Source organism: Salvelinus fontinalis, chromosome 34, assembly GCF_029448725.1.
Source record: "Salvelinus fontinalis isolate EN_2023a chromosome 34, ASM2944872v1, whole genome shotgun sequence".
Taxonomy (NCBI): domain Eukaryota; kingdom Metazoa; phylum Chordata; class Actinopteri; order Salmoniformes; family Salmonidae; genus Salvelinus; species Salvelinus fontinalis.
This window is the reverse complement of record NC_074698.1, coordinates 7,464,190-7,491,524: the sequence shown is the minus strand read 5'-3', so window position 1 is coordinate 7,491,524 and position 27,335 is coordinate 7,464,190. Positions and strand designations below refer to the sequence as shown.

At 45.4% G+C, this 27,335-nt stretch overlaps 1 protein-coding gene across 3 annotated transcripts in view; it reads right to left on the bottom strand.

Annotated features, from left to right (window-relative positions):
• The window catches only part of LOC129832971 (signal transducer and activator of transcription 5B-like), a 113,969-nt gene that overhangs the window by 35,212 nt on the left and 51,422 nt on the right, over positions 1-27,335 (bottom strand). The window contains exons 1-2 of one of the 3 annotated variants that reach the window (XM_055897142.1): positions 20,161-20,686; positions 337-398 (exon numbers count right to left, since the gene is read on the bottom strand). Coding sequence is in view for 1 of the 3 variants with exons in the window: in XM_055897141.1 (XP_055753116.1) it covers positions 337-398 (62 nt within the window). In the remaining 2 variants the exon portion in view is untranslated. Of the gene's footprint in view, positions 1-336; positions 399-6,146; positions 6,294-20,160; positions 20,687-27,335 lie in introns of those variants that run through there. The other 2 variants (XM_055897143.1, XM_055897141.1) reach the window with 2 other exon arrangements.

Sequence of the window (27,335 nt, the reverse complement as noted above, 5' to 3'; positions counted from 1 at the left end):
AGGCGCCCGGGTTCCCACCATTAGCACCTTAGTTGTCAACTCCACCAGAGGGTTAAGATAATTCCCCTCGGTCTAGTACTTACCACAACAGCCAAACACAGCGGCACAATGAGATCTGAGGGGAAGTGAAAGTTGCTCCCTTTTGCTTTTTTCTTCTTCAGCAGTCACTCTTTATCATTGAAGTGAATCTTGAGACTCTTTTGTGAGCCACCCACTTATAACGACATTAACTGACACACAACCCCGGATCGCAGATATAGTGCACATTGACAGTTGACCCAATGAGAGATCTACACAGTGTAAAACAAACTGAAAGGAGAAGGTCACACTGCTTACCTCGTCTTCAGGTCTTTGCTACCATGTAATAGCAGGATATTATGAAGAGGAGCACCCCAAACCTGAGAGAGAGGGAGAGAGAAAGAGAAAGAGAAAGAGGAAGTGAGTATAACCTTGCTTGCTACTGAGGAAGTCGTCTTTTTTTCAAAAGGACCACAACATTGACAAAATCTGATCACCAAAGCATTTCATGATGCTGTTCACTGGTGGAGAGCTTCCGCAAACCTTAGCACCTCTATGCTTTTTCAAAGCCTCTTATTTTAACCCCAATGTCATTTAAAAAATCATAGTGGATAGCATACATATTAACTTTATTTTGAATTTTTAAAGGAGCATGGGAGCTTGTGAAACATAAAAAATAGAAATAAATGGTGAAACATTTTTAAAAAGTTATCCTTTTTAGATAAAACTAAACTATAAAAATAATAACGTCACCAAATAACTGATTAAAACATACTATTTTGCAATGAAGGTCTACTGTAACCTCAACAGCATTCTTGTAGGGTAGCACCACGGTGTAGCCGGAGGACAGCTAGCTTCCGTCCTCCTCTGGGTACATTGACTTCAATACAAAACCTAGGAGGCTCATGGCTTTCACCCCCTTCCATTGACTTACACAGTAATTATGACAACTTCCAGAGGACGTTCTCCAGCCTATCAGAGCTCTTGCAGCATGAACTGACATGTTGTCGACCCAATCAAAGGATCAGAGAATTAATCTAGTACTGAAAGCACAATATACAGCTAGCTAGCACTGCAGGGCATAACATGTAGACTCAAAGAGAGAGACAGACAGACAATAGTTGAGCAGTTTTGAACAAATTCATTTCTTCCAAAATGTAGGAGAAGCAAGAGATAGAGTGAGATTTCATATTTTTTTCCACTTTCAGTTTCACTTACTTAGCTAGCAAATGCAGCTAGCTAGTTTAGCCTTCTCAAACAGAGGGATGCTATGTTAGCTAGCTGGCTATGACTATCCAACACTGGAACTCTTCCAAGTCAAGGTAAGCTTTTGGTTTTACTAATTTATTGCCACCGGGCCCGCCGGTGCAACTGCTTACTGACTGTACACTGTAACGTTACTGCGTGATTGTAGCAAGGTTACTAACACATTAGTTCTATTAGCTATGTTACTTTAGCTAATATGGTGACAACGATGTAGGCTGTGTGTAGAAGTTATGGAAATATTTTTTTGGCCTGGTCACATACAGCTGATGTGCTGTGCATTCATGTCATTGATGAGAAGGAATACAACATGGCTGTTCTTTTTTTAATTTAACCTTTATTTAATAGGCAAATCAGTTATTTACCATGACGGCCTACCCAGGCCAATTGTGCACCGCCCTATGGGACACCCAAACACGAATGGATGTGATGCAGCCTGGATTCGAACCAGGTACTGCAGTGATGCCTCTGGCACTGATATGCAGTGTCTTAGACGACTGCGCCACTTGGGAGCGCCACTTGATCGGTGAATGTGAACCGTGTTACGCATGATCAGGGGTGTATTCATTTTGCCGATTCTGTTGAAAAACGTTTCTTAAACGGAACAAAACGGGGATAAACATACCAGAATTTGTCCAATAAAAATTCTCAGCTAGATGCAGGCAAGCGTGTGTAAGGCTGTAAGGCTGTATTGAATGTGTCGCTGTCTGTCCATGTGTCACTGTGTGTCACGTCAACATTTTCTCTCGGCCCATGTGCACCTACGTTGTAAACCTTCATTCATAGGCTAGGTTGAAGCAACCTTCATGATGGGTACAGGGAAAATTCAAGTATCATGTAGTAGCCTAAACCTATCTCTGTTACATTGAACTGGGTGAATGGAATATGAATGACAGTCATCCAATATGCTGTAATAGAAATAAGGACATGCTCATAAGAAATAAAAATTGTCCTCTGTCATCTTAAACGACACTGACAGCCACTGTCCCACACATTTGTATGCCACCAACAACAGTTAGTAGGCTAATGGTTTATATCAAGCTGTCCAGCCCCACGTATACCCAGAGACTACTGAGGGGCTGAGGGGTATGGGTTAGGAGGAGCCTGCTGAGGCGATAGGGTTAGGAGAAGAGGAGCAGAGAGTCAGACCATGATTGATTAGAGAGATAACTCTTTCCTCTGGTTGGACCAGGAAGAAGGAGATCATCAGGACACCACATGTTGTTGCCGTCCAGAGGCTCCAAACAAAACATTGACATATTATCTTGATTTCTGTCTGGATCTCCTTCCACTGTCAAACACTCTCCTTTCCTGTCTCCCTCCTTGTTTCTGCTCTCTAGCTCCTCCTCTCTCTCCCTACAAATGGCAGCCTAATGACTTCACCAGTCGTCCTCCCACTACCCCCATCTCCCCCCAAACAGACACACAACAACAGAGTCCAACAACATCCCGACCTAGTCCAGAATCAGTCAAGGTCCTGTGTTTAGTGCCTGGCGGACGTGGTGTTGGAGGAAGGCTGCAAACACACAGACAAACAGACATGTGACCACCATAACCTACACTGCCCCTAACCTATTTCAGGCTTGCTGCGCTGACTCAGGCCTGCTGTGCTCTGTTGTGCACGCACTGCAGCCGCACTGTGTCAGTCCACCGCCTGTCAGTCCACCACCGATCTAAGTACCTTTCCTTTCACCTGGCTCTCAGACCACAACACTACCCTGGCAGACTGTCTCATGACTCCAATTTAACAGGAAAAAAATGGAGGAGAGAGAAAGAGAGCGAAGGACAGAAAGGGCAACAAATCAGCCAAATGGTCAAAGAGGCGTGAAACAAGCTACATCCTGGTTCTTCACCTGTGACACATGACCCATGTGTCAGTCGGGGGTCAGAAGTGACAGAGATCAGAAGTGACACCAAGGGAACCTACGTCGCTGGTCTGTTCAACACACACATACAGTATATACAACACCCGTCATACATGAGCTCAACACATTTCATATTAAGGATGTCAAATGTACAGTGACTTTAAAATTCAACCGCCAGGCTTATGTACCTTCACATTCCTTCGATTCAAATAACCAGTCCAGGAGCCAAGAGTTAATAATGCTCAAATATGTACAAGACTGGAAGTCTTTCCATCAAGTTCATGTTGTTATGGCGCAACAAGCCACCTGGTCTCAGAGAAGGAAGTATAATACTATACATCCTCGAAGATGTATAATAAGTTGTGTCTTCCAATTTGTATGCTATTGTACGACAAGGTAAGACGTATGATACGATATGTCCACTAATTCGTATGATATTGTATGTCCGCTATTCCATTCATAATATAACCTAACGTAAAGTAACAGATCACACTAAATGGAGTGTCACAGATTTACATACAGAATAATACGAATTGTCCTGAGACCACGTTGATCAAGAGCAACTATTAGGCTTTTACTGCAGTGGGCTGAATCAGGGTCACACAGTTTCTTGGTAGTCTGAAACAAATCTACTTTGAAATAGAAGTAGACACCTCACACACACATGGTTATGGGCTTAAAAAAGAAGACACCTGTACCATGTCAGATATAGAGTTGACATGTATTACATCTTGAGTTTGCATCCCAATAATACATTTTATATGCATCACAGAAGACTGAAATATAACAAAACAGTTTGACAGAAACACCCTTTTTCTTCCAATAATGTTTCTTAATTATTAAATTCTGAAAAATACGAATAACATTCCAACCATGAGGCCACTAGAGGGTGATTTGGTCATTTGACTGCAGGACTCCGACAATAGGAAGCACTGGTTATGGAGGTGAACGATAGCGTGATGATGATGCATCATAGGTCAACCCCAGTGAACTCACTTAATGGCCCCGAAAAGACCTCCATCTAATCTCAAACAGTACAATATTATCCTCTGTTAGTCAAGAAAGTACATTACTGTCTGACAGAATTGAGAGATATTACTGATATCAGACAATGTGTTCAGTTAGCAAAGGCTGACCAACCCAGATGGATATCTGCAGCACAGACACAGGGCCACACACACACTTTCACAATCCACACGTACGCACACAAACACACGCAGTAGCAGCCCTATGCTTTAGTCGAGTACAAGCCTCGGTTGTCTCATCTTTACCTTGGCCTTCCCTTCAAAGACCGCCAGAGCGTCCAGACCGCAGCCCTCGTGTTTCATCTTTATTACTTCTAAAGATGAAAAAGACATTGGCTACTTCACCCAAATCATTCGCACGCACAGACACTCAGCCCAGTGCCATTCTGACTAGATTTATAATATACACAGACAGCAGTAGAAATGGAGAAAAAAAAGACACAAATATGTACAGAGACAAGCAAAGAAGACCAATTGCAATTACAGGAAAACGCAATAATATTTTTGTAATTATTTTTTTATTTCACCTTTATTTAACCAGGTAGGCCAGTTCAATCAATCAAGTTTATTTTATATAGCCCTTCGTACATCAGCTAATATCTCAAAGTGCTGTACAGAAACCCAGCCTAAAACCCCAAACAGCAAGCAATGCAGGTGTAGAAGCAACCAGTTGAGAACAAGTTCTCATTTACAACTGCGACCTGGCCAAGATAAAGCAAAGCAGTGTGACACAAACAACAACACAGAGTTACACAAGGGATAAACAAACGTACAGTCAATAACACAACAGAAAAATCTGTATACAGTGTGTGCAAATGAAGTAAGGAGGTAAGGCAATAAATAGGCCAATATTGGCAAAGTAATTTACACTGGAGTGATATATGTGCAGATGAGGATGTGCAAGTAGAAATACTGGTGTGCAAAAGAGCAGAAAAACAAAAACAAATATGGGGATGAGGTAGGTAGTTGGTTGGATGGGCTATTTACAGATGGACTGTGTACAGCTGCAGCGATCGGTAAGCTACTCTGACAGCTGACGCTTAAAGTTATTGAGGGAGATATAAGTCTCCAACTTTCGTGATTTTTGCAATTTGTTCCAGTCATTGGCAGCAGAGAACTGGAAGGAAAGGTGGCCAAAGTAGCTGTTGGCTTTGGGGACGACCCGTGAAATATACCTGCTGAGCGCGTGCTATTGGGTGGGTGTTGCTATGGTGACCAGTGAGCTGAGATAAGGTGATTTACCTAGCAAAGACTTATAGATGACCTGGAGCCAGTGGGTTTGGTGGCGAATATGAAGCGAGGGCCAGCCAACGAGAGCATACAGGTCGCAGTGGTGGGTAGTATATGGGGCTTTGGTGACAAAACGAATGGCACTGTGATAGACTGCATCCAATTTGCTGAGTAGAGTGCTGGAGGCTATTTTGTAAATGACATCGCCAAAGTCGAGGATCGGTAGGAGAGTCAGTTTTACGAGGGTAGGTTTGGCAGCATGAGTGAAGGATGCTTTGTTGCAAAATAGGAAGCCAATTCTAGATTTAACTTTGGATTGGAGATGTTTGATGTGAGTCTGGAAGGGGAGTTTACAGTCTAACCAGACACCTAGGTATTTGTAGTTGTCCACATATTCTAAGTCAGATCCGTCCAGAGTAGTGATGCTGGACGGGCAGGCAGGTGCGGGCAGCGATCGGTTGAAGAGCATGCATTTCGTCTTACTAGCATTTAAGAGCAGTTGGAGGCCACAGAAGGAGTGTTGTATGGCGTTGAAGCTCGTTTGGAGGTTTGTTAACACAGTGTCCAAAGAAGGGCCTCCACCCAGCTGGATGTGGTCCTTCACAACTAAGAGTACCGCCAGCCTTGTTTGGGTTTGTGTGTTGGAATGTCAGTGTACTGTATGGTAGAGCTGAGAATAGGCACATAGAGTTTACTTTCATACTGTTAATTGTGTAAAACATGTCCAGGAACCAGACATTTGTACCTGAGAAATACTTTGGATAGAAGCACCTTGGAGACTTGGAGGGGGAAGGAAGTGCCCCCAGGCCCATGTCTGTTTTACAACTCTTTGGCTTCCAGTTCCTATACGAGGAGATCATGTCCTTTCTGTTTGTGATATTCCAAGCTGTTCTCCCAGTGATTGCTACAGAGGAAATCAATTCACAGTGAATTAGGAAGTCAAGACAGCTGGATTAGAAGAAACGATTTCCTGTTCAAAGCCAACAGAAAATGAGAACGGAGAGTGTCAGTCAGTCAGTCAGTCAGTCAGTCAGTCAGTCAGTCAGTCAGTCAGTCAGTCAGTCAGTCAGGGAGCTGAAACACCTGCCCTTACTTTACTACTTTACGAAACAGACGCAGAGACAAGGTGTTACAATACTGGCCCTATTTACTGTACATATGCTGAGTGACCCCCCCCCCCCCACTCATACAGAGAATCATATCCATTCATAAATAAATAGAACTCTGAGATAGTAAACTAAAAGACATGGTGGCTGATGGTCCAGTTACTGCACAACAAAGCACATCCTCTCTCTCTTGTTTTGACTCTAAATCTACAGCATTTCACTGATAAACCAGCACCTGGTAATTCCTGCTGCTATTTTTAAATGCTAACAGCCAGCCAGCCAGCCAGAGCTTTAAAAAAATATATTGAATACAGAAAAAAAAGACAGCCAGGCTTCTCACTCAACTGCTACGTCTCAGATGGGTCAAAATGCCCCCTGGGAGAAGAGAGGGGGGAAAAGTCTCACTGAGAACATCATCTGTACTTGACAGACAACGGGATTACACACTTCTCCTTTTCTTTGATGGCAGACACTGTGTGTCTTCAAACCTGTCAGTAAGAAAAGGAGAGGAAAGCACACAGTGTGTCTTAAACATGTCAGTAAGAAAAGGAGAGGAAAGCACACAGTGTGTCTTCAACCCTGTCAGTAAGAAAAGGAGAGGAAAGCACACAGTGTGTCTTCAACCTGTCAGTAAGAAAAGGAGAGGAAAGCACACAGTGTGTCTTCAACCCTGTCAGTAAGAAAAGGAGAGGAAAGCACACAGTGTGTCTTCAACCCTGTCAGTAAGAAAAGGAGAGGAAAGCACACAGTGTGACGCATCAACCATCACTCTCCCGAGCTCAGTCTCAGTGACTCCACTGGAACCACTATGTCCCTCTGGTTCGTTGTGTATGGCCCACCACCACCACCACAGGTGATAGAACCACAGTGGCCTATCCCCCTCTACAGTCTACAGCAGTGTGTTACTGTGTCCGTCTACAACCCTGAGGGGTCGCTCTACTCCACTCTCTCCACTGGACACTGTGTGTGTGTGTGTGTGTGTGTGTGTGTGTGTGTGTGTGTGTGTGTGTGTGTGTGTGTGTGTGTGTGTGTGTGTGTGTGTGTGTGTGTGTGTGTGTGTGTGTGTGTGTGTGTGTGTGTGTGTGTGTATGGACGTGTTTTACTATACCAGAAGTACCCACAAGAATCGTAAAATTAACAAAAATGTGCTATTTCTAAGGGGTTTAGGGTGAAGGTTAGAATTAGTGTTAGGGTTAGAATTTAGGTTTAGGGTTAGCTTTAGGGTTAGGAGCTAGGGTTAAGGTTAGGTTTTTGACTTAGGGTTAGGGAAAATATGATTTTGAATGGGACTGAATTGTGTGTCCCCAGGTTAGTTTGTCTCTCTCTCTCTCTGTGTGTGTGTGTGTGTGTGTGTGTGTGTGTGTGTGTGTGTGTGTGTGTGTGTGTGTGTGTGTGTGTGTGTGTGTGTGTGTGTCTTTGTGCATCTCCAAATTGCAACTCCAGGATGTCGAACAAGATCTCCAGTAAATCTATAAATATCTCAAATCATGTTCCAAATTGTACAGAATGAAAATTAAAGCAAGTGTTGGGGCTCTTTTTACAAGAAGTCTATGTCACCCACTCTTTCCTCTTAGGAGAAACAGCATTTCACTTTCACAAGTATTTCCTGTTAGGTACTTATATGGGAAACTGCCGCACCACCAACCATGTGAAACTCACAGCTTCTTAGTTCGTGATGACACCTACTACCGAAACTAAACAACACACAAATCAACCAATGTTGGACTTGTCATTATAAGATATGTTGACCAAGCACATTATAAATTCAAGTGAGTCGTGTGACTGTAAATAGAAGCACATTTACTCGACTACAGAAAGCAGAAGACACATAAATGATTTACCTCAAATATCCAGGTTTTCCAACCTAAATCAACCCTACTACAGTACAAAAAATTAAAACGATAACTTCACCATTAACATATTTAGCATGCAAACTGACTGCAGCATTACTTTACGTCAGATGCAGGTTATACATTATGCTATGCAGACGACACACAATTAATCTTCTCCTTTCCCCCCTCTGATAACCAGGTGGTGAATCGCATCTCTGCATGTCTGGCAGACATATCAGTGTGGATGACGGATCACCACCTCAAGCTGAACCTCGGCAAGACGGAGCTGCTCTTCCTCCCGGGGAAGGACTGCCCGTTCCATGATCTCGCCATCACGGTTGACAACTCCATTGTGTCCTCCCCCCAGAGTGCTAAGAACCTTGGCGTGATCCTGGACAACACCCTGTCGTTCTCAACTAACATCAAGGCGGTGACCCGTTCCTGTAGGTTCATGCTCTACAACATTCGCAGAGTACGACCCTGCCTCACGCAGGAAGCGGCGCAGGTCCTAATCCAGGCACTTGTCATCTCCCGTCTGGATTACTGCAACTCGCTGTTGGCTGGGCTCCCTGCCTGTGCCATTAAACCCCTACAACTCATTCAGAACGCCGCAGCCCGTCTGGTGTTCAACTTTCCCAAGTTCTCTCACGTCACCCCGCTCCTCCGCTCTCTCCACTGGCTTCCAGTTGAAGCTCGCATCCGCTACAAGACCATGGTGCTTGCCTACGGAGCTGTGAGGGGAACGGCACCTCCGTACCTTCAGGCTCTGATCAGGCCCTACACCCAAACAAGGGCACTGCGTTCATCCACCTCTGGCCTGCTCGCCTCCCTACCTCTGAGGAAGTACAGTTCCCGCTCAGCCCAGTCAAAACTGTTCGCTGCTCTGGCACCCCAATGGTGGAACAAACTCCCTCACGACGCCAGGTCAGCGGAGTCAATCACCACCTTCCGGAGACACCTGAAACCCCACCTCTTTAAGGAATACCTAGGATAGGATAAAGTAATCCTTCTAACCCCCCCCCCCTTAAAAGAGTTAGATGCACTATTGTAAAGTGGTTGTTCCACTGGATATCATAAGGTGAATGCACCAATTTGTAAGTCGCTCTGGATAAGAGCGTCTGCTAAATGACTTAAATGTAAATGTAAATGTATACAGAGACAGGGGAAATGCCTGTGACAACTCTGCACTGTACAAAGGCCAGGTACAGAGAGATACTTTTTGATTTATTTTGATTTATTTCACCTTTATTTAACCAGGTAGGCCAGTTGAGAACAAGTTCTCATTTACAAATGCGACATGGCCAAGATAAAGCAAAGCAGTGCGACACAAACAACAACACAGAGTTACACATGGAATAAACAAACGTACAGTCAATTACACAATACAAAAATCTATATACAATGTGTGCAAATGTAGTAAGATTAGGGAGGTAAGGCAATAAATAGACCATAGTGGCGCAAAAAATTACAATTTAGCAATTAACACTGGAGTGATAGATGTGCAGAGACACTGGGGTGCAAAGGAGCAAAGAAATAAATAACAATATGTGGATGAGGTAGTTGGGTGGGCTATTTACAGATGGGCTGTGTACAGGGGCAATGATCGGTAGGCTGCTCTGACAGCTGATGCTTAAAGTTAGTGAGGGAGAAATAAGACTCCAGGTTCAGTGATTTTTGCAATTCGTTCCAGTCATTGGCAGCAGAGAACTGGAAGGAAAGGCTGCCAAAGGGGGAATTGGCTTTGTGGATGACCAGTGAAATATACCTGCTGGAGCGCGTGCTATGGGTGGGAGCTGCTATGGTGACCAGTGAGCTGAGATAAGGCGGGGCTTTACCTAGCAAAGACTTAGATGACCTGGAGCCAGTGGGTTTGGCGACGAATATGAAGCGTGGGCCAGCCAACAAGAGCATACAGGTTGCAGTGGTGGGCAGTATATGGGGCTTTGGTGACAAAACAAATGGCACTGTGATAGACAACATCTAATTTGCTGAGTAGAGTGTTGGATGCTATTTTGTAAATGACATCGCCAAAGTCAAGGATCGCTAGAATAGTCAGTTTTACGAGGGTATGTTTGGCAGCATGAGTGAAGGATGATTTGTTGTGAAATAGGAAGCCGATTCTAGATTTAATTTTGGATTGGAGATGCTTAATGTGAGTCTGGAAGGAGAGTTTACAGTCTAACCAGACACCTAGGTATTTGTAGTTGTCCACATATTCTAAGTCAGAACCGTCCAGAGTAGTGATTTTAGACGGGCGGGTGCGGTCGGTTGAAGAGCATGCATTTAATTTTACTTGTATTTAAGAGCAGTTGGAGGCCACGGAAGGAGAGTTGTATGGCATTGAAGCTCAGCTGGAGGTTAGTTAACACAGTGTCCAAAGAAGGGCCAGAAGTATACAGAATGGTGTCGTCTGCGTAGAGGTGGTTCAGAGACTCACCAGCAGCAAGAGTGACATCATTGAAGTATACAGAGAAAAGCATCAACCCGAGAATTGAACCCTGTGGCACCCCATAGAGACTGCCAGAGGCCAGGACAACAGGCCCTCTGATTTGACACACTGAACTCTATCTGAGAAGTAGTTGGTGAACCAGGCGAGGCAGTCATTTGAGAAACCAAGGCTGTTGAGTATGTCGATAAGAATGTGGTGATTGACATGGTCGAAAGCCTCAGCCAGGTCGATGAAGACGGCTGCACAGTATTGTCTTTTATCGATGGCGGTTATGATATCGTTTAGGACCTTGAGCGTGGCTGAGGTGCACCCATGACCAGCTCGGAAACCAGATTGCATAGCTGTGAAGGTACGGTGGGATTCAAAATGGTCGGTGATCTGTTTGTTGACTTGACTTTCGAAGACTTTAGAAAGGCAGGGTAGGATAGATATAGGTCTGTAACCGTTTCAGTCTAGAGTGTCTCCCCCTTTGAAGAGGGAGATGACCACGGCAGCTTTCCAATCTTTAGATTTCTCAGATGATACGAAAGCGAGGTTGAACAGGCTAGTAATAAGGGTTGCAACAATTGCGGCAGATAATTTTAGAAAGAGAGGGTCTAGACTGTCTAGCCCAGCTGATTTGTAGGGTCCAGATTTTGCAGCTCTTTCAGAACATCAGCTATATGGATTTGGGTGAAGGAGTAATGGGGGAGGCTTGGGCAAGTGGCTGTGAGGGGTGCAAAGCTGTTGACCGGGGTAGGGGTAGCCAGGTGGAAAGCATGGCCAGCCGTAGAAAAATGCTTATTGAAATTCTCGATTATCGTAGATTTATCGGTTGTGGCAGTGTTTCCTAGCCTCAGTGCAGTGGGCAGCTGGGAGGAGGTGCTCTTATTCTCCATGGACTTTACAGTGTCCCAGAACTTTTTGGAGTTTGTGTTACAGGATGCAAATGACTGTTTGAAAAAGCTAGCCTTTGCCTGTGTATATTGGATCCTAACTTCCCTAAAAAGTTGCATATCACAGGGGCTATTCAATGCTAATGCAGTACGCCACAGGATATTTTAATGCTGGTCAAGGGCAGTCAAGTCTGGAGGGAACCACGGGCTATATCTGTTCTTAGTTCTACATTTTTTGAATGGGGCATTCTTATTTAAGATGGTGAGGAAAACACGTTTAAAGAATAACCAGGCATCCTCTACTGACGGAATGAGGTCAATATCCTTCCAGGATACCTGGGCCAGGTCGATTAGAAAGGCCTGCTCACTGAAGTGTTTTAGGGAGAGTTTGACAGTGATGAGGGGTGGTCTTTTGACCGCGGACCCATTACGGACGCAGGCAATGAGGCAGTGATCGCAGAGATCCTGGTTGAAGACAGCAGAGGTGTATTTAGAGGGCAGGTTGGTCAGGATGATATCTATGACGGTGCCCGTGTTTACGGATTTAGGGTTGTACCTGGTATGTTCATTGCTTATTTGTGTGAGATTAAGGGCATCTAGCTTAGATTGTAGGACGGCCGGGGTGTTAAGCATATCCCAGTTTAGGTCACCTAACAGAACAAACTCTGAAGATAAATGGGGGGCAATCAATTCACATATGGTGTCCAGGGCACAGCTGGGGGCTGAGGGGGGTCTATAACAAGCGGCAACAGTGAGAGACTTATTTCTGGAAAGGTGGACTTTTAAAAGTAGAAGCTCAAACTGTTTGGGCACAGACCTGGATAGCATGATAGAACTCTGCAGGCTATCTCTGCAGTAGATTGCAACTCCACCCCCTTTGGCAGTTCTATCTTGGCGGAAAATGTTGGGGATGGAAATGTCAGAATTTTTGGTTGCCTTCCTAAGCCAGAATTCAGGCACGGCAAGGACATCAGGGTTGGCGGAGGGTGCTAAAGCAGTGAATAAAACAAACTCAGGGTAGAGGCTTCTGATGTTAACATGCATGAAACCAAGGCTTTTACGGTTTCAGAAGTCAACAAATGATAACGCATGGGGAATAGGCGTGGAAATGGGGACTACAGGGTTAACCTCTACATCACCAGAGGAACAGAGGGGGAGTAGGATAAGGGTACGGCTAAAGGCTATAAGAACTGTTCGTCTAGTGCGTTGGGGATGGAGAATAAAAGGAGCAGATTTCTGGGCGTGGCAGAATAGATTCAGGGCATAATGTACAGACAATGATATGGTAGGATGTGAGTACAGTGGAGGTAAACCTAGACGTTGAGTGATGATGAGAGAGGTTTCGTCTCTGGAGGCACCAGTTAAGCCAGGTGAGGTCTCCGCATGGGTGTGGGGTGGGACAAAAGAGCTACCTAAGGCATGTTGAGCGGGACTGAGGGCTCTACAGTGAAATAAAACAATGAGAACTAGCCAAGACAGCAGTAGACTATAACGGTTCTCGTGGGCTGAAGGAGTGGACCAAGGTGCAGCGTGGTACGTGTTCATTATATTTATTTAACTCAGAACACTAAGACAAACTAACAAAAAGAGACCAACACGAAACAGTTCTGTCTGGTGCAGACACAAAGACAGAAAATAACTACCCACAAAACACAGGTGGGAAAAGGCTACCTAAGTATGGTTCTCAATCAGAGACAACGATAGACAACTGCCTCTGATTGAGAACCACACCCGGCCAAACACATAGAAATGAAAAACATAGAACAAAAACATAGAATGTCCACCCCAACTCACGCCCTGACCAACCAAAATAGAGACATAAAAAGGATCTCTAAGGTCAGGGCGTGACATAGACGAGGCATTTTGACATAGAGAGAGGCATAAAGCAATCACAGGTGTTGATCAGGAGAGCTAAGACAACAATGGGTAAATGGCGATGAATGGGCAGAGCGGGTCAGTTAGGTACATACAGGACCTGAGTTTGAGGCTGGGGCCGATAGGTAAACAAAATGAGGTACCGTGTTATTGAAACAGTCCAGGGGGCATCAGCTGTGTAGCCGAGTGATCAAAGGGTCAAAAGAGCAGCAATAGGGGGAACTCCTAAAGATAAATGGTATACAGATATTGCATCTTAATTTGTCTCACTGCAGGAAAATAATCCTGCAGCAACAGGAAATGTAAACTATTGTGTGGATTATAAATAATGGACACTTTTGTAGGGGCTGATACATTTCAGTTATGGAAAATCAAGTCTGTAATTTTAAAGTGGGAATTACAAACTTTAGAAGCCTTTTAAACATTGAACAAGTTTGCATTAAAATGTCCTGCAACAACAGGGTGATCAAATTAACATCCTACACCTGTAGGGACTTACTGTTCTTATTGACTGACTGTCTGGACTGACTGCACACCCTACACAGGCTGGCAGGCTGTTAGGTAAATCTTCATGAACATCATACAAGCTGTAGGACTGCGACAACACTGCCCTCCCTGCCTGCCTGTGACAGCCTCTGCACTGCGGCTGGCTGTGTCAACCCCTCACCTCCCCCACTCACTCTCTCTCTCTCTCCCCACTCAATTCAATTCTCTCTCTTCTCTCTCACAGTCTTTCTCACCTCTTCCACCCCCCCCCCCCCTCTTTCTCCTCGTCCACTCAATTCAATGCAAAGGGCTTTATTGGCATGAGACACATAAACTCAGCAAAAAAAGAAACGTCCTCTCACTGTCAACTGCGTTTATTTTCAGCAAACTTAACATGTGTAAATATTTGTATGAACATAACAAGATTCAATAACTGAGACATAAACTGAACAAGTTCCACAGACATGTGACTAACAGAAATGGAATAATGTGTCCCTGAACAAAGGGGGCGTCAAAATCAAAAGTAACAGTCAGTATCTGGTGTGGCCACCAGCTGCATTAAGTACTGCAGTGCATCTCATCCTCATGGACTGCACCAGATTTGCCAGTTCTTGCTGTGAGATGTTACCCCACTCTTCCAACAAGGCACCTTCAAGTTTCCGGACATTTCTGGGGGGGAATGGCCCTAGCCCTCACCCTCCGATCCAACAGGTCCCAGACGTGCTCAACGGGATTAAGATCCGGGCTCTTCGCTGGCCATGGCAGAACATTGACATTCCTGTCTTGCAGGTAATCACGCACAGAACGAGCAGTATGGCTGGTGGCATTGTCATGCTGGAGGGTCATGTCAGGATGAGCCTGCAGGAAGGGTACCACATGAGGGAGAAGGATGTCTTCCCTGTAACGCACAGCGTTGAGATTGCCTGTATTAACAACAAGCTCAGTCCGATGATGCTGTGACACACCGCCCCAGACCATGACAGACCCTCCACCTCCAAATCGATCCCGCTCCAGAGTACAGGCCTCGGTGTAACACTTATTTCTTTGATGAACGTGACTCCAACCATCACCCCCGGTGAGACAAAACCGCAACTCGTCAGTGAAGAGCACTTTTTGCCAGTTCTGTCTGGTCCAGCGACGGTGGGTTTGTACCTATAGACGACGTTGTTCCCGGTGATGTCTGGTGAGGACCTGCCTTACAACAGGCCTACAACCCCTCAGTCCAGCCTCTCTCAGCCTATTGCGAACAGTCTGAGCACTGATGGAGGGATTGTGTGTTCCTGGTGTAACTCGGGCAGTTATTGTTGCCATCCTGTACCTGTCCTGCAGGTGGGATGTTCGGATGTGCAGATCCTGTGCAGGTGTTGTTACACGTGGTCTGCCACTGCAAGGACAATCAGCTGTCCGTCCTGTCTCCCTGTAGCGCGTCTCACAGTACGGACATTGCAATTTATTGCCCTGGACACATCCACAGTCCTCATGCCTCCTTGCAGCATGCCTAAGGCACGTTCACGTAGATGAGCAGGGACCTTGGGCATCTTTCTTTGGTGTTTTTCAGAGTCAGTAGAAAGGCCTCTTTAGTGTCCTAAGTTTTTAAAACTGTGACCTGAATTGCCTACCGTCTGTAAGATGTTAGTGTCTTGACGACCGTTCCACAGGTGCATGTTCATTAATTGTTTATGGTTCATTGAACAAGCATGGGAAACAGTGTTTGAACCCTTTACGATGAAGATTTGTGAAGTTATTTGGATTTTTACGAATTATCTTTGAAAGACAGGATCCTGAAAAAGGGACGTTTCTTTTTTTTGCTGTGTTTGTGTTTACATTGCCAAAGCAAGTGAAATAGATAATAAACAAAAGTGAAATAAACAACAGAAAATGAACAGTAAACATTACCCTCCAAAGGAATAGAGACATTACAAATGTCATATTATGCCTATGTGCCGTGTTGTAAACGATGTGAAAATAGTTTAAGTACAAAAGTGAAAATTAATTAATATAAATATGGGTTGTATTTACAATGGTGCTTGTTCTTCACTGCTTGCCTTTTTCTTGTGGGTCTGTGTAATCTCTCTCTCTCCGCAACTTTCACCGCACCATGGCTGGCTCTGTGCATAGTCACACTGTCCCCCTGCCAAGGTTTATAAATAACCTCTGAAGTAACAGCTGAGTGTAAAATTAAGCGCTTAACCTACATCCAGCGTGTCCAGCCCACATAGCGGCATCTGTCTCTCTCCCCCTACCCAACCCAACCCCCAGACGGATCCAGACTAAGGGGGGGGAGCACCCCAGTCCAAAGGGCACGTTTTCAAACAGACGCAGCAGTTCGAGGCGAGTCTGTGATAGCCAGGACCCAGAGGAATGGGAGTGGGGGGGGTAGCTTCATGATTTAGAGGTGGGGTCTTAAGGGAGGGTCCCAGGCAGATATAGGCAACTGGGAAACCTTGGACCGTCAAGAGAGTGCAATGGTTAGGATATAACACTGTAGAAATGTTGTGTTGACCTCCACTGTGACCCCTCACATCATGACATCACAGCAGACCACTCGGTCTAGTAGAGTCCTGCCTGGCTGGCTGCAAACATTAGGCATGGACAAAGTGCAGCTTGCTTGTTAACAAATCAACTCGCCAGTAGATAGGAAGCAAAACACAGAATGTGAAACTCCCAGTAAAGACCAGACCAGCGAGGATGGATTCCAGCCAAGGCCATCCAACGGAGTGGACAGAGAGACTAGCCTCCATAGAGACTGTGAACAGGCTCATGTCAGGGACACTGCATTGGACTTTACGGGTTGTATTGTGCTAGCTACAGTAGACGTTCCGATGATCATCTCTGCTGTACCCCAGAGGACAACACATGACTGGGTCTGTGAGGTGTCGAGAGGGAAAGAGGAGGGAGGAGACCGGGACAAAAGAAGCCCTTTGTGCCTCCCAGTTGCAGCCCAGAGGGGATGACACTACAGTCGTGACAGGAATATCATCCTTCCATCAACCCAACCCTCCTCCCACCACCATATTTACTGTATACAGTAGACTCAACATGACATGACTCAGCAGTTCACTACCAAGGTCGTGGGGGCTATACTTTAGGTGGGTTCTGGTGATGGTTGTTTCTGGGTATAATGTGTATGTGGGGGCGTGTGTGTCATCCCTCCATGTGCACATTTGCATCCAGCTGTGGGTTGGGTAGATTTAGATTTTAAATTAATAATAAGGGCAGACAAATCCCCCCTGGGAGTCCAACATGTAGCGGGACATCACATCATGGTCTAGTCTCTCTGCCCTATGGTTTATCCCTCCTCTCCCAGCAGCACCACTGTCTGCCAGTTCCTGTGTGTTCTTCACAGCCCCGCTGCACAGCAGGACACTCCACTAACACATCCACACAACACATCCTAAGGGTAGCAACATGAATGCTGCTGCCATGCTATGTTGTTGTCTTAGGTCTCTCTTCAAGTAGTATTGTGGTGTCTCTCTTGTCGTGATGTGTGTTTTGTCCTATATATTTATTTGATTTGATATTTTTAATCCCAGCCCCTGGAGGAGGCCTTCTCCCTCTTGGTAGGCCACCATTGTAAATAAGAATGTGTTCTTAACTGACTTGCCTAGTTAAATAAAGGTTAAATAAAACAATTAAACAGTTGATTGGCGCGTGTCTACTGTATAATTTTTACATTTAAAAAATGTGTTTTGGGTTTGTTCGTTTGTTTGTGTGTGTGCAAGTCTGTGTGTGTGTGTGTCTATGTATACAGACTGGTGAGAGTGGAACTAAGGCTATGTTGGCACAGTCTGTCTGTCTGCAGAGGACATTGGTCTAAATGAGCATGGCTAAAAGGGTCATCGTGGTCACATGTTTGTCATTAACTTCATGACAAACATGTGACCTCCATGCAGGCCCAGGGCGGAGCTGGGCTCCTCTTGAAGAACAGAGTGTTAGGGTGGTTACGAGACACACACACACACAAAGCTTTATTCATACTGAACATAACAACAGCTCTTCATAGAGAGGTCGATGTAACCATCAAAGCATTTGTCACCATCTGATGGGAGCAGGGATACTGAGGGCTACTGAGTGAAGCAGGAGAGAGGGCAGTGCTCTGTAAAGCGGGACAGCCACATGTTGACACGCTAACGAATCGCATAACGAAGCGTATTCAACAGGGGAGGTTCCAAGGCCTGTCTCTGGGCCCTTTACGGCCGGGGCCTGATAGAATCATTACGCTGTTCGGAGCAGGAACAATGGAGGGACACAGAGGGCTTTGATCATGAGACCGACCCAAGGGAGATGGATGGGGAGTGTGGCTCAGAGGACCCCTCGTGAAACGCCCCGGGGAGGGACGGAGTGTAGAGAGGACGAAGGATAACGGATTGCAGGATGACTGGTCTATGCATCCCCACTTCTCCAAACTTTATAACCTTCTGAGATGGAAAGGGAAACTAAGGGAGAAAACCTGTTATAAAAGGCAGTGTAACTGTGGTAACTAACTCAGAAGGTGAGTGTTCTGCACATGGGTCGACTGACTCCCACTACCACTTAGCCCCATCGATCAGGTGCGTCACGCACACACGTTGCTAAGGAGAAGTCGGCTAAGTGAACCTGTTGCACTCCGCTGGCGAACACACGCCGCCAGATTGAAAGGCCCGACGCTACCTACTGAGAGGAGGCAAGAGAAAAGACATGAGTGATGTCATTACTATCTATCCAGCTGTAGAATACTAATACGCCAGCAGTCAATATTAGAACATCTACCCTCTGTAGTGCACTACCAGTGTCAATGGCAGCAGCAGTACACAAGTACACACACACAGTCTTGACCCATGGACAGATCCCATTGTATTGTTGCAAAATGGGGAAGATGATAAACCCCCCCCCCCCCCCCCCCACCACGGTGCTAGTCAGTACAGCCTTGGAGTTGAGAACACCTGCTAGCTGTAATTATGGGGCGAAGAGAAAGGAGGAAAGACACACAGACATTACGCACACTCACACACAACAAACACACACAGAGTAGACAGGCTCTCACTGTGAATAAGCCTCATTCTAACTGACATTTTCACACAGCAGCCAGAGACTCAAAATGTGTGGTATTATTTGGATCCTGAGAACCAGATAGGCCAGACAGCACTCCGCCTCTTTCGTCACCAACACCCCCTTTTACATCCCCTCAGAGGGATACAGAGAGAAGAGGCTGTCTTGGATGTTTGACCGAAAGGAAGAGCGCACATACAAAAGAAACACACGCCCTAAATGCCCACCATACTCTATGTCAATATTGATGACAGTCAAAATGAGACACGGTGAAATTCTCATGGGTGTTACTTGTGTGTGTCAAAATGACTGCTATCTATTGTAGGCTACAGGACTGTCAGTCTATCTCGCTCCGTCTGAGAGTCTAGCAGTAATAATGTCCTCCTGACTGGTTCTATAGGGAAAGGGGAGATACCTAGTCAGTTGTACAACTGAACGCATTCAACTGAAATGTGTCTTCCACATTTAACCCAACCTGGGAATACTGAGTGGAGGGAAATGCCTGAGCTTTGCGCTGTCTGGGAAATTGAGCTCCTTCTAAACAAGTTGGGCATTGTGGCTAAACCCAACGACCAACCCACACAGCGTGGCAGAGAAGAGAGAAATGTCAATCCGAGAAAAAGGTGCTTGGGTTTTAGTTTGATTAGTAAACAAAAAACATCTCAATCTCAGCACACATTCTTGACAACCCAACTTTTTGTTTCTGGGTCTACATTCGTCACTGTCCTAGAAATAGAAATACACAGCTAAACCTGGGCTACCAGCCCAACCAGAAGTGAAGCCAAAACCCGACATAGCTCATTGGCAGCACTTCTATTTAAAAACCAAAGGGCCTATTTCTATACTGTAACTCTGTAGCGGGCGTGACTGGAGCAACACGCATACATGGCAATTGAAAGGCATTCTCTGACTACACCGATCCATGGACAGCCTCAGACTACGCGTCTCGATGCAACACAGAGGCCTCGGCTCTCTAAAGGAATATAAGCCTGTGTGTGTGTGTGTGTGTGTGTGTGTGTGTGTGTGTGTGTGTGTGTGTGTGTGTGTGTGTGTGTGTGTGTGTGTGTGTGTGTGTGTGTGTGTGTGTGCGCACACTTCTCCTCCCCACCTCTTATAGAGCACCAGAGGCTGGAAAGCTGTTACTTCCATGTCAGTGGCTGGAACATTAGGAGACTGCAGAGTGATGGAAGGGGAGGCAGGACAACAAGTAGAAAGCAGAATCAATCAAAGCACACAGCTCCCAGCCTGCATGGGAAAAGACTGTGACCACATATATGGGTGATCAAACACAGCCTGCCATTGACAACTGCTCAATGCAGTCATGCTGATGTGGTTACCTACTTCGGCTTCATTTACACAAGCAGCCCAATTCAGATATTTTGCCCAATTATTAGCAAAAGAGCTGATCTGATTGATTAAAAAAACAATTAGTGGGAAAATATCAGAATTGGGCTACCTGTGTAAACGCAGCCATAATGGCAAGAATAATTCAGAATTGTGGAATGTCTGAATGCCCACGAGATGCAAGAACACAACACAGCATAAGGGCTAATACACAGCTGTCATAATAAATGTTGCTTCTGCAAGACTATGTTCTAGGACAGGTATTCATGAACCCCCAGGGGTACGCGCAATGTCGTTGGGGGTACGGAAAATATATATTTTTTCACATTTTCAAACAGTCCATTTATATTTTCCAACGGAGCTATACATTTGGGGGAGTTTTTTCCCCCTCCCTCGCCTGAGTAGCCTCGTTTCACTGCCAAAAATAAAATCAAACCATCTAGTGTTCAGCGAAATAACAACACAATGTCAAATACAGGTAGCCTAGTTAAATAATTAACATCCAATCACATTAAATGTTACACTCTCGCGGGAATTCCACTAACGGTCCATATGTAGCCAAACGTAGCTGCTGCTCATTCAGTTTGCTCGAAAATTGATAAATGGTTAAAAAAAGTAGAAACATATACCATAGAAACACATGCCAGCTCTACTGGTAGTACTGAACCTGCACCTGTCGACGACACAAGTTGTTCTGCTTCCACGAGGACATCCAATGCTAGCATCAGTAATTCTACATTTGTTGTTAGCTCAGCCAGCATGGACACTAACAGATGTGAATCTGATTCAGCCGAAGAGCTGGTAAATGTCCGTTACGTTTACGGGGGGTCAATTAAGGAAGACATCCTCTTCTGCAAACCGCTGGAAACCAGGACAACAGGAGAGGATATTTATTTTATTTTTTATTTTAATTTTATCCCCTTTTCTCCCCAATTTTCGTGGTATCCAATCGCTAGTAATTACTATCTTGTCTCATCGCTACAACTCCCATACGGGCTCGGGAGAGACGAAGGTCGAAAGTCATGCGTCCTCCGAAACACAACCCAACCAAGCCGCACTGCTTCTTTAACACAGCGCGCCTCCAACCCGGAAGCCAGCCGCACCAATGTGTCGGAGGAAACACCGTGTACCTGGCCCCCTTGGTTAGCGCGCACTGCGCCCGGCCCGCCACAGGAGTCGCTGGAGCGCGATGAGACAAGGATATCCCTACCGGCCAAACCCTCCCTTACCCGGACGACGCTAGCCCAATTGTGCGTCGCCCCACGGACCTCCCGGTCGCGGCCGGCTGCGACAGAGCCTGGGGGCGAACCCAGAGACTCTGGTGGCGCAGTTAGCACTGCGATGCAGTGCTCTAGACCACTGCGCCACCCGGGAGGCCTAGGAGAGGATATTTTTAAAGTACTGGACAGCTTTGTGACATCAAATGGAATTTTGGTGGTCAAGATGTGTTGGCATCTGTACTGATGGCGCAAAAGCCATGACAGGGAGACATAGTGGAGTGGTAACGCACGTGCAAGCAGTTGCTCCCGACGCCACTTGGGTACACTGCAGCATCCACCGAGAGGCTCTTGCTGCCATGGGAATGCCTGACAGCTTGAAGGACGTTTTGGACACTACAGTGAAAATGGTTTTCTTTGTTAAAGCAAGGCCCCTGAACTCTCGTGTATTTTCTGCACTGTGCAATGATATGGGCAGCGACCATGTAACACTTTTACAACATACAGAAGTGCGCTGGTTATCAAGGGACAAAGTATTGACAAGTTTTTTTAAATTGAGAGACGAGCTTAAAGTTTTCTTTACTGACCATCATTTTCACTTGTCTGACCGCTAACATGATGACGAATTTCTCACACGACTGGCCTATCTGGGTGATGTTTTTTCTCGCCTGAATGATCCGAATCTAGGATTACAGAGACTCTCCGCAACTATATTCAATGTGCGGGACAAAATTGAGGCTATTATTAAGAAGTTGGAGCTCTTCTCTGTCTGCATTAACAAGGACAACACACAGGTTTTTCCATCGTTGTATGATTTTTTATGTGCAAATGATCTCAAGCTTACGGACAATGTCAAATGTGATATAACGAAGCACCCGAGTGAGTTGGGTGTGCAATTACGCAGGTACTTTCCCGAAATGGATGACACAGACAACTGAATTCATTATCCCTTTCATGCCCTGCCTGCAGTCCACTTACCGATATCTGAACAAGAGAGCTTCATCGAAATTGCAACAAGCGGTTCTGTGAAAATTGAATTTAATCAGAAGCCTCAGGGCAGCGCTCAGAGTATCCTGCCTTGGCAAATCACACTGTTAAGACACTGATGCCCTTTGCAACGATGTACCTATGTGAGAATGGATTCCTGTTCCTCACTAGCATGAAAACTAAATACAGGCACAGACTGTGTGTGGAAAATGACTTAAGACTGAGACTCTCTCCAACACAACCCAACATTGCAGAGTTATGTGCATCCTTTCAAGCACACCCTTCTCAGTAACCTGTGGTGAGTTATTCACCATTTTAGATGAACATATAAAGTTTTATATGTAAGATGGCTACATAAAGAGCAAAACTATTGATTATTATTATTTGTTCCCTGGTCCTATAAGAGCTCTTTGTCACTTCCCACAAGCTGTGTTGTGACAAAAACTCACATTCATTCTTATGTTTAATACATGTTTCGTATAGTGTGTGTGTGTGGCAAGCTTACAATGATGGCAAAAAACAACATTTGAGAATGCGCTGACCCTGGTGCTAGAAGGGGTACACAGCTGGAGGGGGAATGTTTGAAGGGGTACGGGACTATAAAAAGTTTGGAAACCCCTGTTCTGGAAGAATATCGCACCGTAAACATGTCATCGCCGTAGCTCTGCGGCTTTGTCCGATGAATGATGCTTTAGTTCACAGTGAGCGGACCAGATATTTCTGCTGAGTCTGCGGCACAGGAGCCATAGTTCACTGGTGATGACATAGAGAGAACGAGGCTGGCCTTTTGCAACCCTGTGGAGGGGTAGGTGAAGTATTTAAAGGGAAGGGAAGAGTGGAAAAGTAGAGGGAGGGAGGGAGGGAGGGAGGGAGGGAGGGAGGGAGGGAGGGAGGGGGGGAGGGGGGGAGGGAGGGAGTTAGCTTGAAAAGCACGCTGGTGAAGCATGTAACATGGAGGATCTGCCAATGAGAGCCAAGGTAATGTAGCTAGGACAAAAAGAACCAGGCCGGGCAAAGACCAAATGTCTGTAGAGTCAAGTGTAGTTTTATAACAATCGTTTAATGGAGTACACTCCCAGCCTCATTAATGGAGGACATGAGTTTTTCAAGAGTTTTTATCAATAGTTAGTTCAGGTCACGTAGTCAGGAAAGACACCTGACCTTAGCGAATACAGCAGACTTACTGGAATAGCGAGTGTTTGCAATGTATAACCACATTACATCTTACGTCACCGTTTGTCCCTCTTTGGAACCCATTAAAGGACGTGTCCAAGTAGACACTAGAGACTTCAGGTGAGTCACAGTGGCTTCCTCTTTCTCTGAAGTAGGCTAGGCTAAATTCTTGTTACTCTCACCATTTTGTGGGGAAGAACTTTGGATCAGGCTGATGTTTACTGGGATATGTCTTGTTCTGAAAGCAGAAGTGAGTGATTTCCACTAGATGGGCCAGCTGCAAAGTCAAAATAGACTATATTGTAAAAACCATGAAAACAAACATTTGCTTTTTAGTCGTAGCCCTTTACACTCGTACCCGTATACTTGTTGAAAATAGATTTGGGCACCGATAAGCACCTAAATTGGAACACAGTAGCTGTACAGCAACCTGCTAAAAATGACGTCAAAACTCAGGCTCTAAGCTTCACAGTGCTGTATGGATTTTGACTGAGAGCTGTGCTGAACTTGAGTACCGTGCATGACAAGGAGTTGCCCCCATCCCTCCCGCTAATTAGATAACTTTTGCACATTTTTTGTTGTCTGAGTGAGGGAAGTGCTGTAAATTAAGAAAACTTTGAAAGATGAGACGTTGAGGATTATAATAAATACAGCTTTGATGCCGTACAAGCCAGCCACACACCTGTGAGTCCAAATGTGCACTTCACATTTCCATATCATAAAACTCATGTCATATACAGTGTCAACGTTTATGATCACTATCTCTGATGAACAGTCACAAGATGACATGGTGTCATACCCTTGGGCGTTCTGAACAGAATGAGCCCATGTTTGTCCATGGTGAAGAAAATTTGCCACGGAACACACAGCTGAATGCACGCATGACTCGTTTCTATGCGCACAAAATTACAATCCGTTTCTCTGAATTTGCCATGTGAAAGCCTAACACTGTCAGATCGTATTTTATAACTTAGCTAGTCATGTTGGCAATAGGACAAGCTTTTAAATGATGCCCACCTGACCCGTTTTTTGGATTGCGTAAACACCAACAGTAATTGTGTGATTGTGGGGATGCAGGGTTGTGTTCCAACCAAAACGACTACAAGTGTGCTCTAGTTCCTCAACGGCACAGCTAGGAGAGCTCGAAAAAGCACCTTCTAGTTGAAGACTCTTCTTTGAGTCATAAAGTGCATTGAAAAACTGTGAACACTTTGGAGAGGTGTTAGGCCACTTGGAGACACCATTTAGTCCTCTCACTTAAACCCATGTTATTTTTATTGCACCTAACCCACATTGTCCAGGAATATTCTTATCATGTTACTGAATGTATCCAGAGTATTTTCAGATTTCGTTGTCAACAAATGCAGTGAGAAAAGTACAGTAAATGTAATATGCAAAATAAATGAACTGTGTAATGTTTGGAATCACTCTTGTCAAGTGAACTTTTGTGTTCTCTTTGGTCTAATAATTTCCCCATAGTCTCCAAACTGTTCCCTTCCAATTGCTCATTCCTTTCATTTAAATTTAGCCCTATCCCTATCGGCCAATTCCCACGAGTGTAAAGGGTTAAGGTCAGGGTCAGGCAATAGGGTTAGCAGTGCGGTTAAGGTAATGTTTCAAATCAGATTTCAATGACGTTGTGGCTTTGCCAGCAAGTGACCACTCTGCAAAGCTGCCTTCAGAACAACATTCATGTCAAAAAACGCTAACCTGCCTTGAAACAGTGGAACACTTGTGCTCTGTCAGACACACTGGAACCTCTCAGAAGGCATGGGTCACATCATTTGAGTGGTTTTGAATGATCTTGAGGGGATTCCATTTAAATGAAAGCACAGCTCTTATACTATATATACAAAAGTATGTGGCTATTTCAGCCACACCCATTGCTGACTAGTGTATAAAATCGTGCACACAGCCATGCAATCTCCATAGGAAAACATTGTTAGTAGAATGGCCTTACTGAAGAGCCCAGTTACTTTCAACGTGGCACCGTCATAGGATGCCACTTTTCCAACAAGTCAGTTTGTCAATTTCTGCCCTGCTAGAGCTACTGTAAGTGTTGTTATTGTGAAGTGGAAACGTCTAGGAGCAACAACGGCTCAGACACGAAGTGATAGGCCACACAAGCTCACAGAATGGGACAATGGTCTGTAAAAATGATCTGTCCTTGGTTTCAACACTCACTACTGAGTTCCAAACAGCCTCTGGAAGTAACGTCAGCACAAGAACTGTTCGTCAGGAGCTTCAAATGGGTTTCCATGGCTGAGCAGTCACAAACAAGTCTAAGATCACCATGCACAATGCCAAGCATCGGCTGGAGTGGTGTAAAACTCGCCGCCATTGGACTCTGGAGCAGTGGAAATGCGTTCTCTGGAGTGATGAATCACGCTTCACCATCTGGCAGTGCGCAGGATGAATCTGGGTTTGCCGGATGCCAGGAGAACGCTACCTGCCCCAATGCATAGTGACAACTGTAAAGTTTGGTGGAGGAGGAATAATGATCTGGGGCTGTTTTTCATGGTTCGGGCCAGGCCCCTTTGTCCCTTCACTGGAACTATTTTAACGCATACAATGACATTCTAGACGATTCTGTGCTTCCAACTTTGTTGCAACAGTTTGGGGAAGGCCCTTTCCTGTTTCAGCATGAAAATGCCCCCGTGCACAAAGCGAGGTCCACACAGAAATGGTTTATCAAGATCGGTGTGGAAGAACTTGAACTTGACTGGCCAGCACAGAGCCCATCTTTGGGATGAATTGGAACGCAGACTGTGAGCCAGGCCTAATCACCTACATCAGTGCCTGACCTCACTAATGCTCATGTCTGAATGGAAGCAAGTCCCCGCAGTAATGTTTCCACATCTAGTGGAAAGCTTTCCCAGAAGAGTGGAGGCCATTACAGCACCAAAGGGGGGACCAACTCCATATTAACGCCCATGATTTTGGAATGAGATGTTCGACGAGCAGGTGTCCACAATTGTTTGGTCATGTAGTGTACATTGAAATAGACAATGCTACAGCATGTTGTGTGATGCACCCGTCTAGGAGCCACTGTAAACATGTGCTCAGTTAATTGTGCTAGTTAAGTCCGCAGACTTGTTTTGGTGCATTGAAGGGATGTTGAGTGAGATAACGATACCTGATACAACAGTAGACTGTAGATTAAATAGCGTGGAGCACCAAAGAGATTTGATTTAGATTTCTCTGCTCTCCACCAGTGTGTGAGGAGAATGGACACACGCCCACGCACACACTGCAGAGATACTGTTCTTCCTGTCGCCTTCAGAAGCATGTCCGTGAGAGGGAGGTAGAGCAGTAGGGAGGGAGAGAGACAGGTTCTGATTGAGCCAAGAGTTCTGCTCTCTCTCTCTCTCTCTCTCTCTCTCTCTCTCTCTCTCTCTCTCTCTCTCTCTCTCTCTCTCTCTCTCTCTCTCTCTCTCTCTCTCTCTCTCTCTCTCTCTCTCTCTCTCTCCTCTCTCTCTACTCTCTCTCTCTCTCTCTCTCTCTCTCTCTCTCTCTCTCTCTCTCTCTCTCTCTCTCTCTCGTCTCTCTCTCTCTCTTCTCT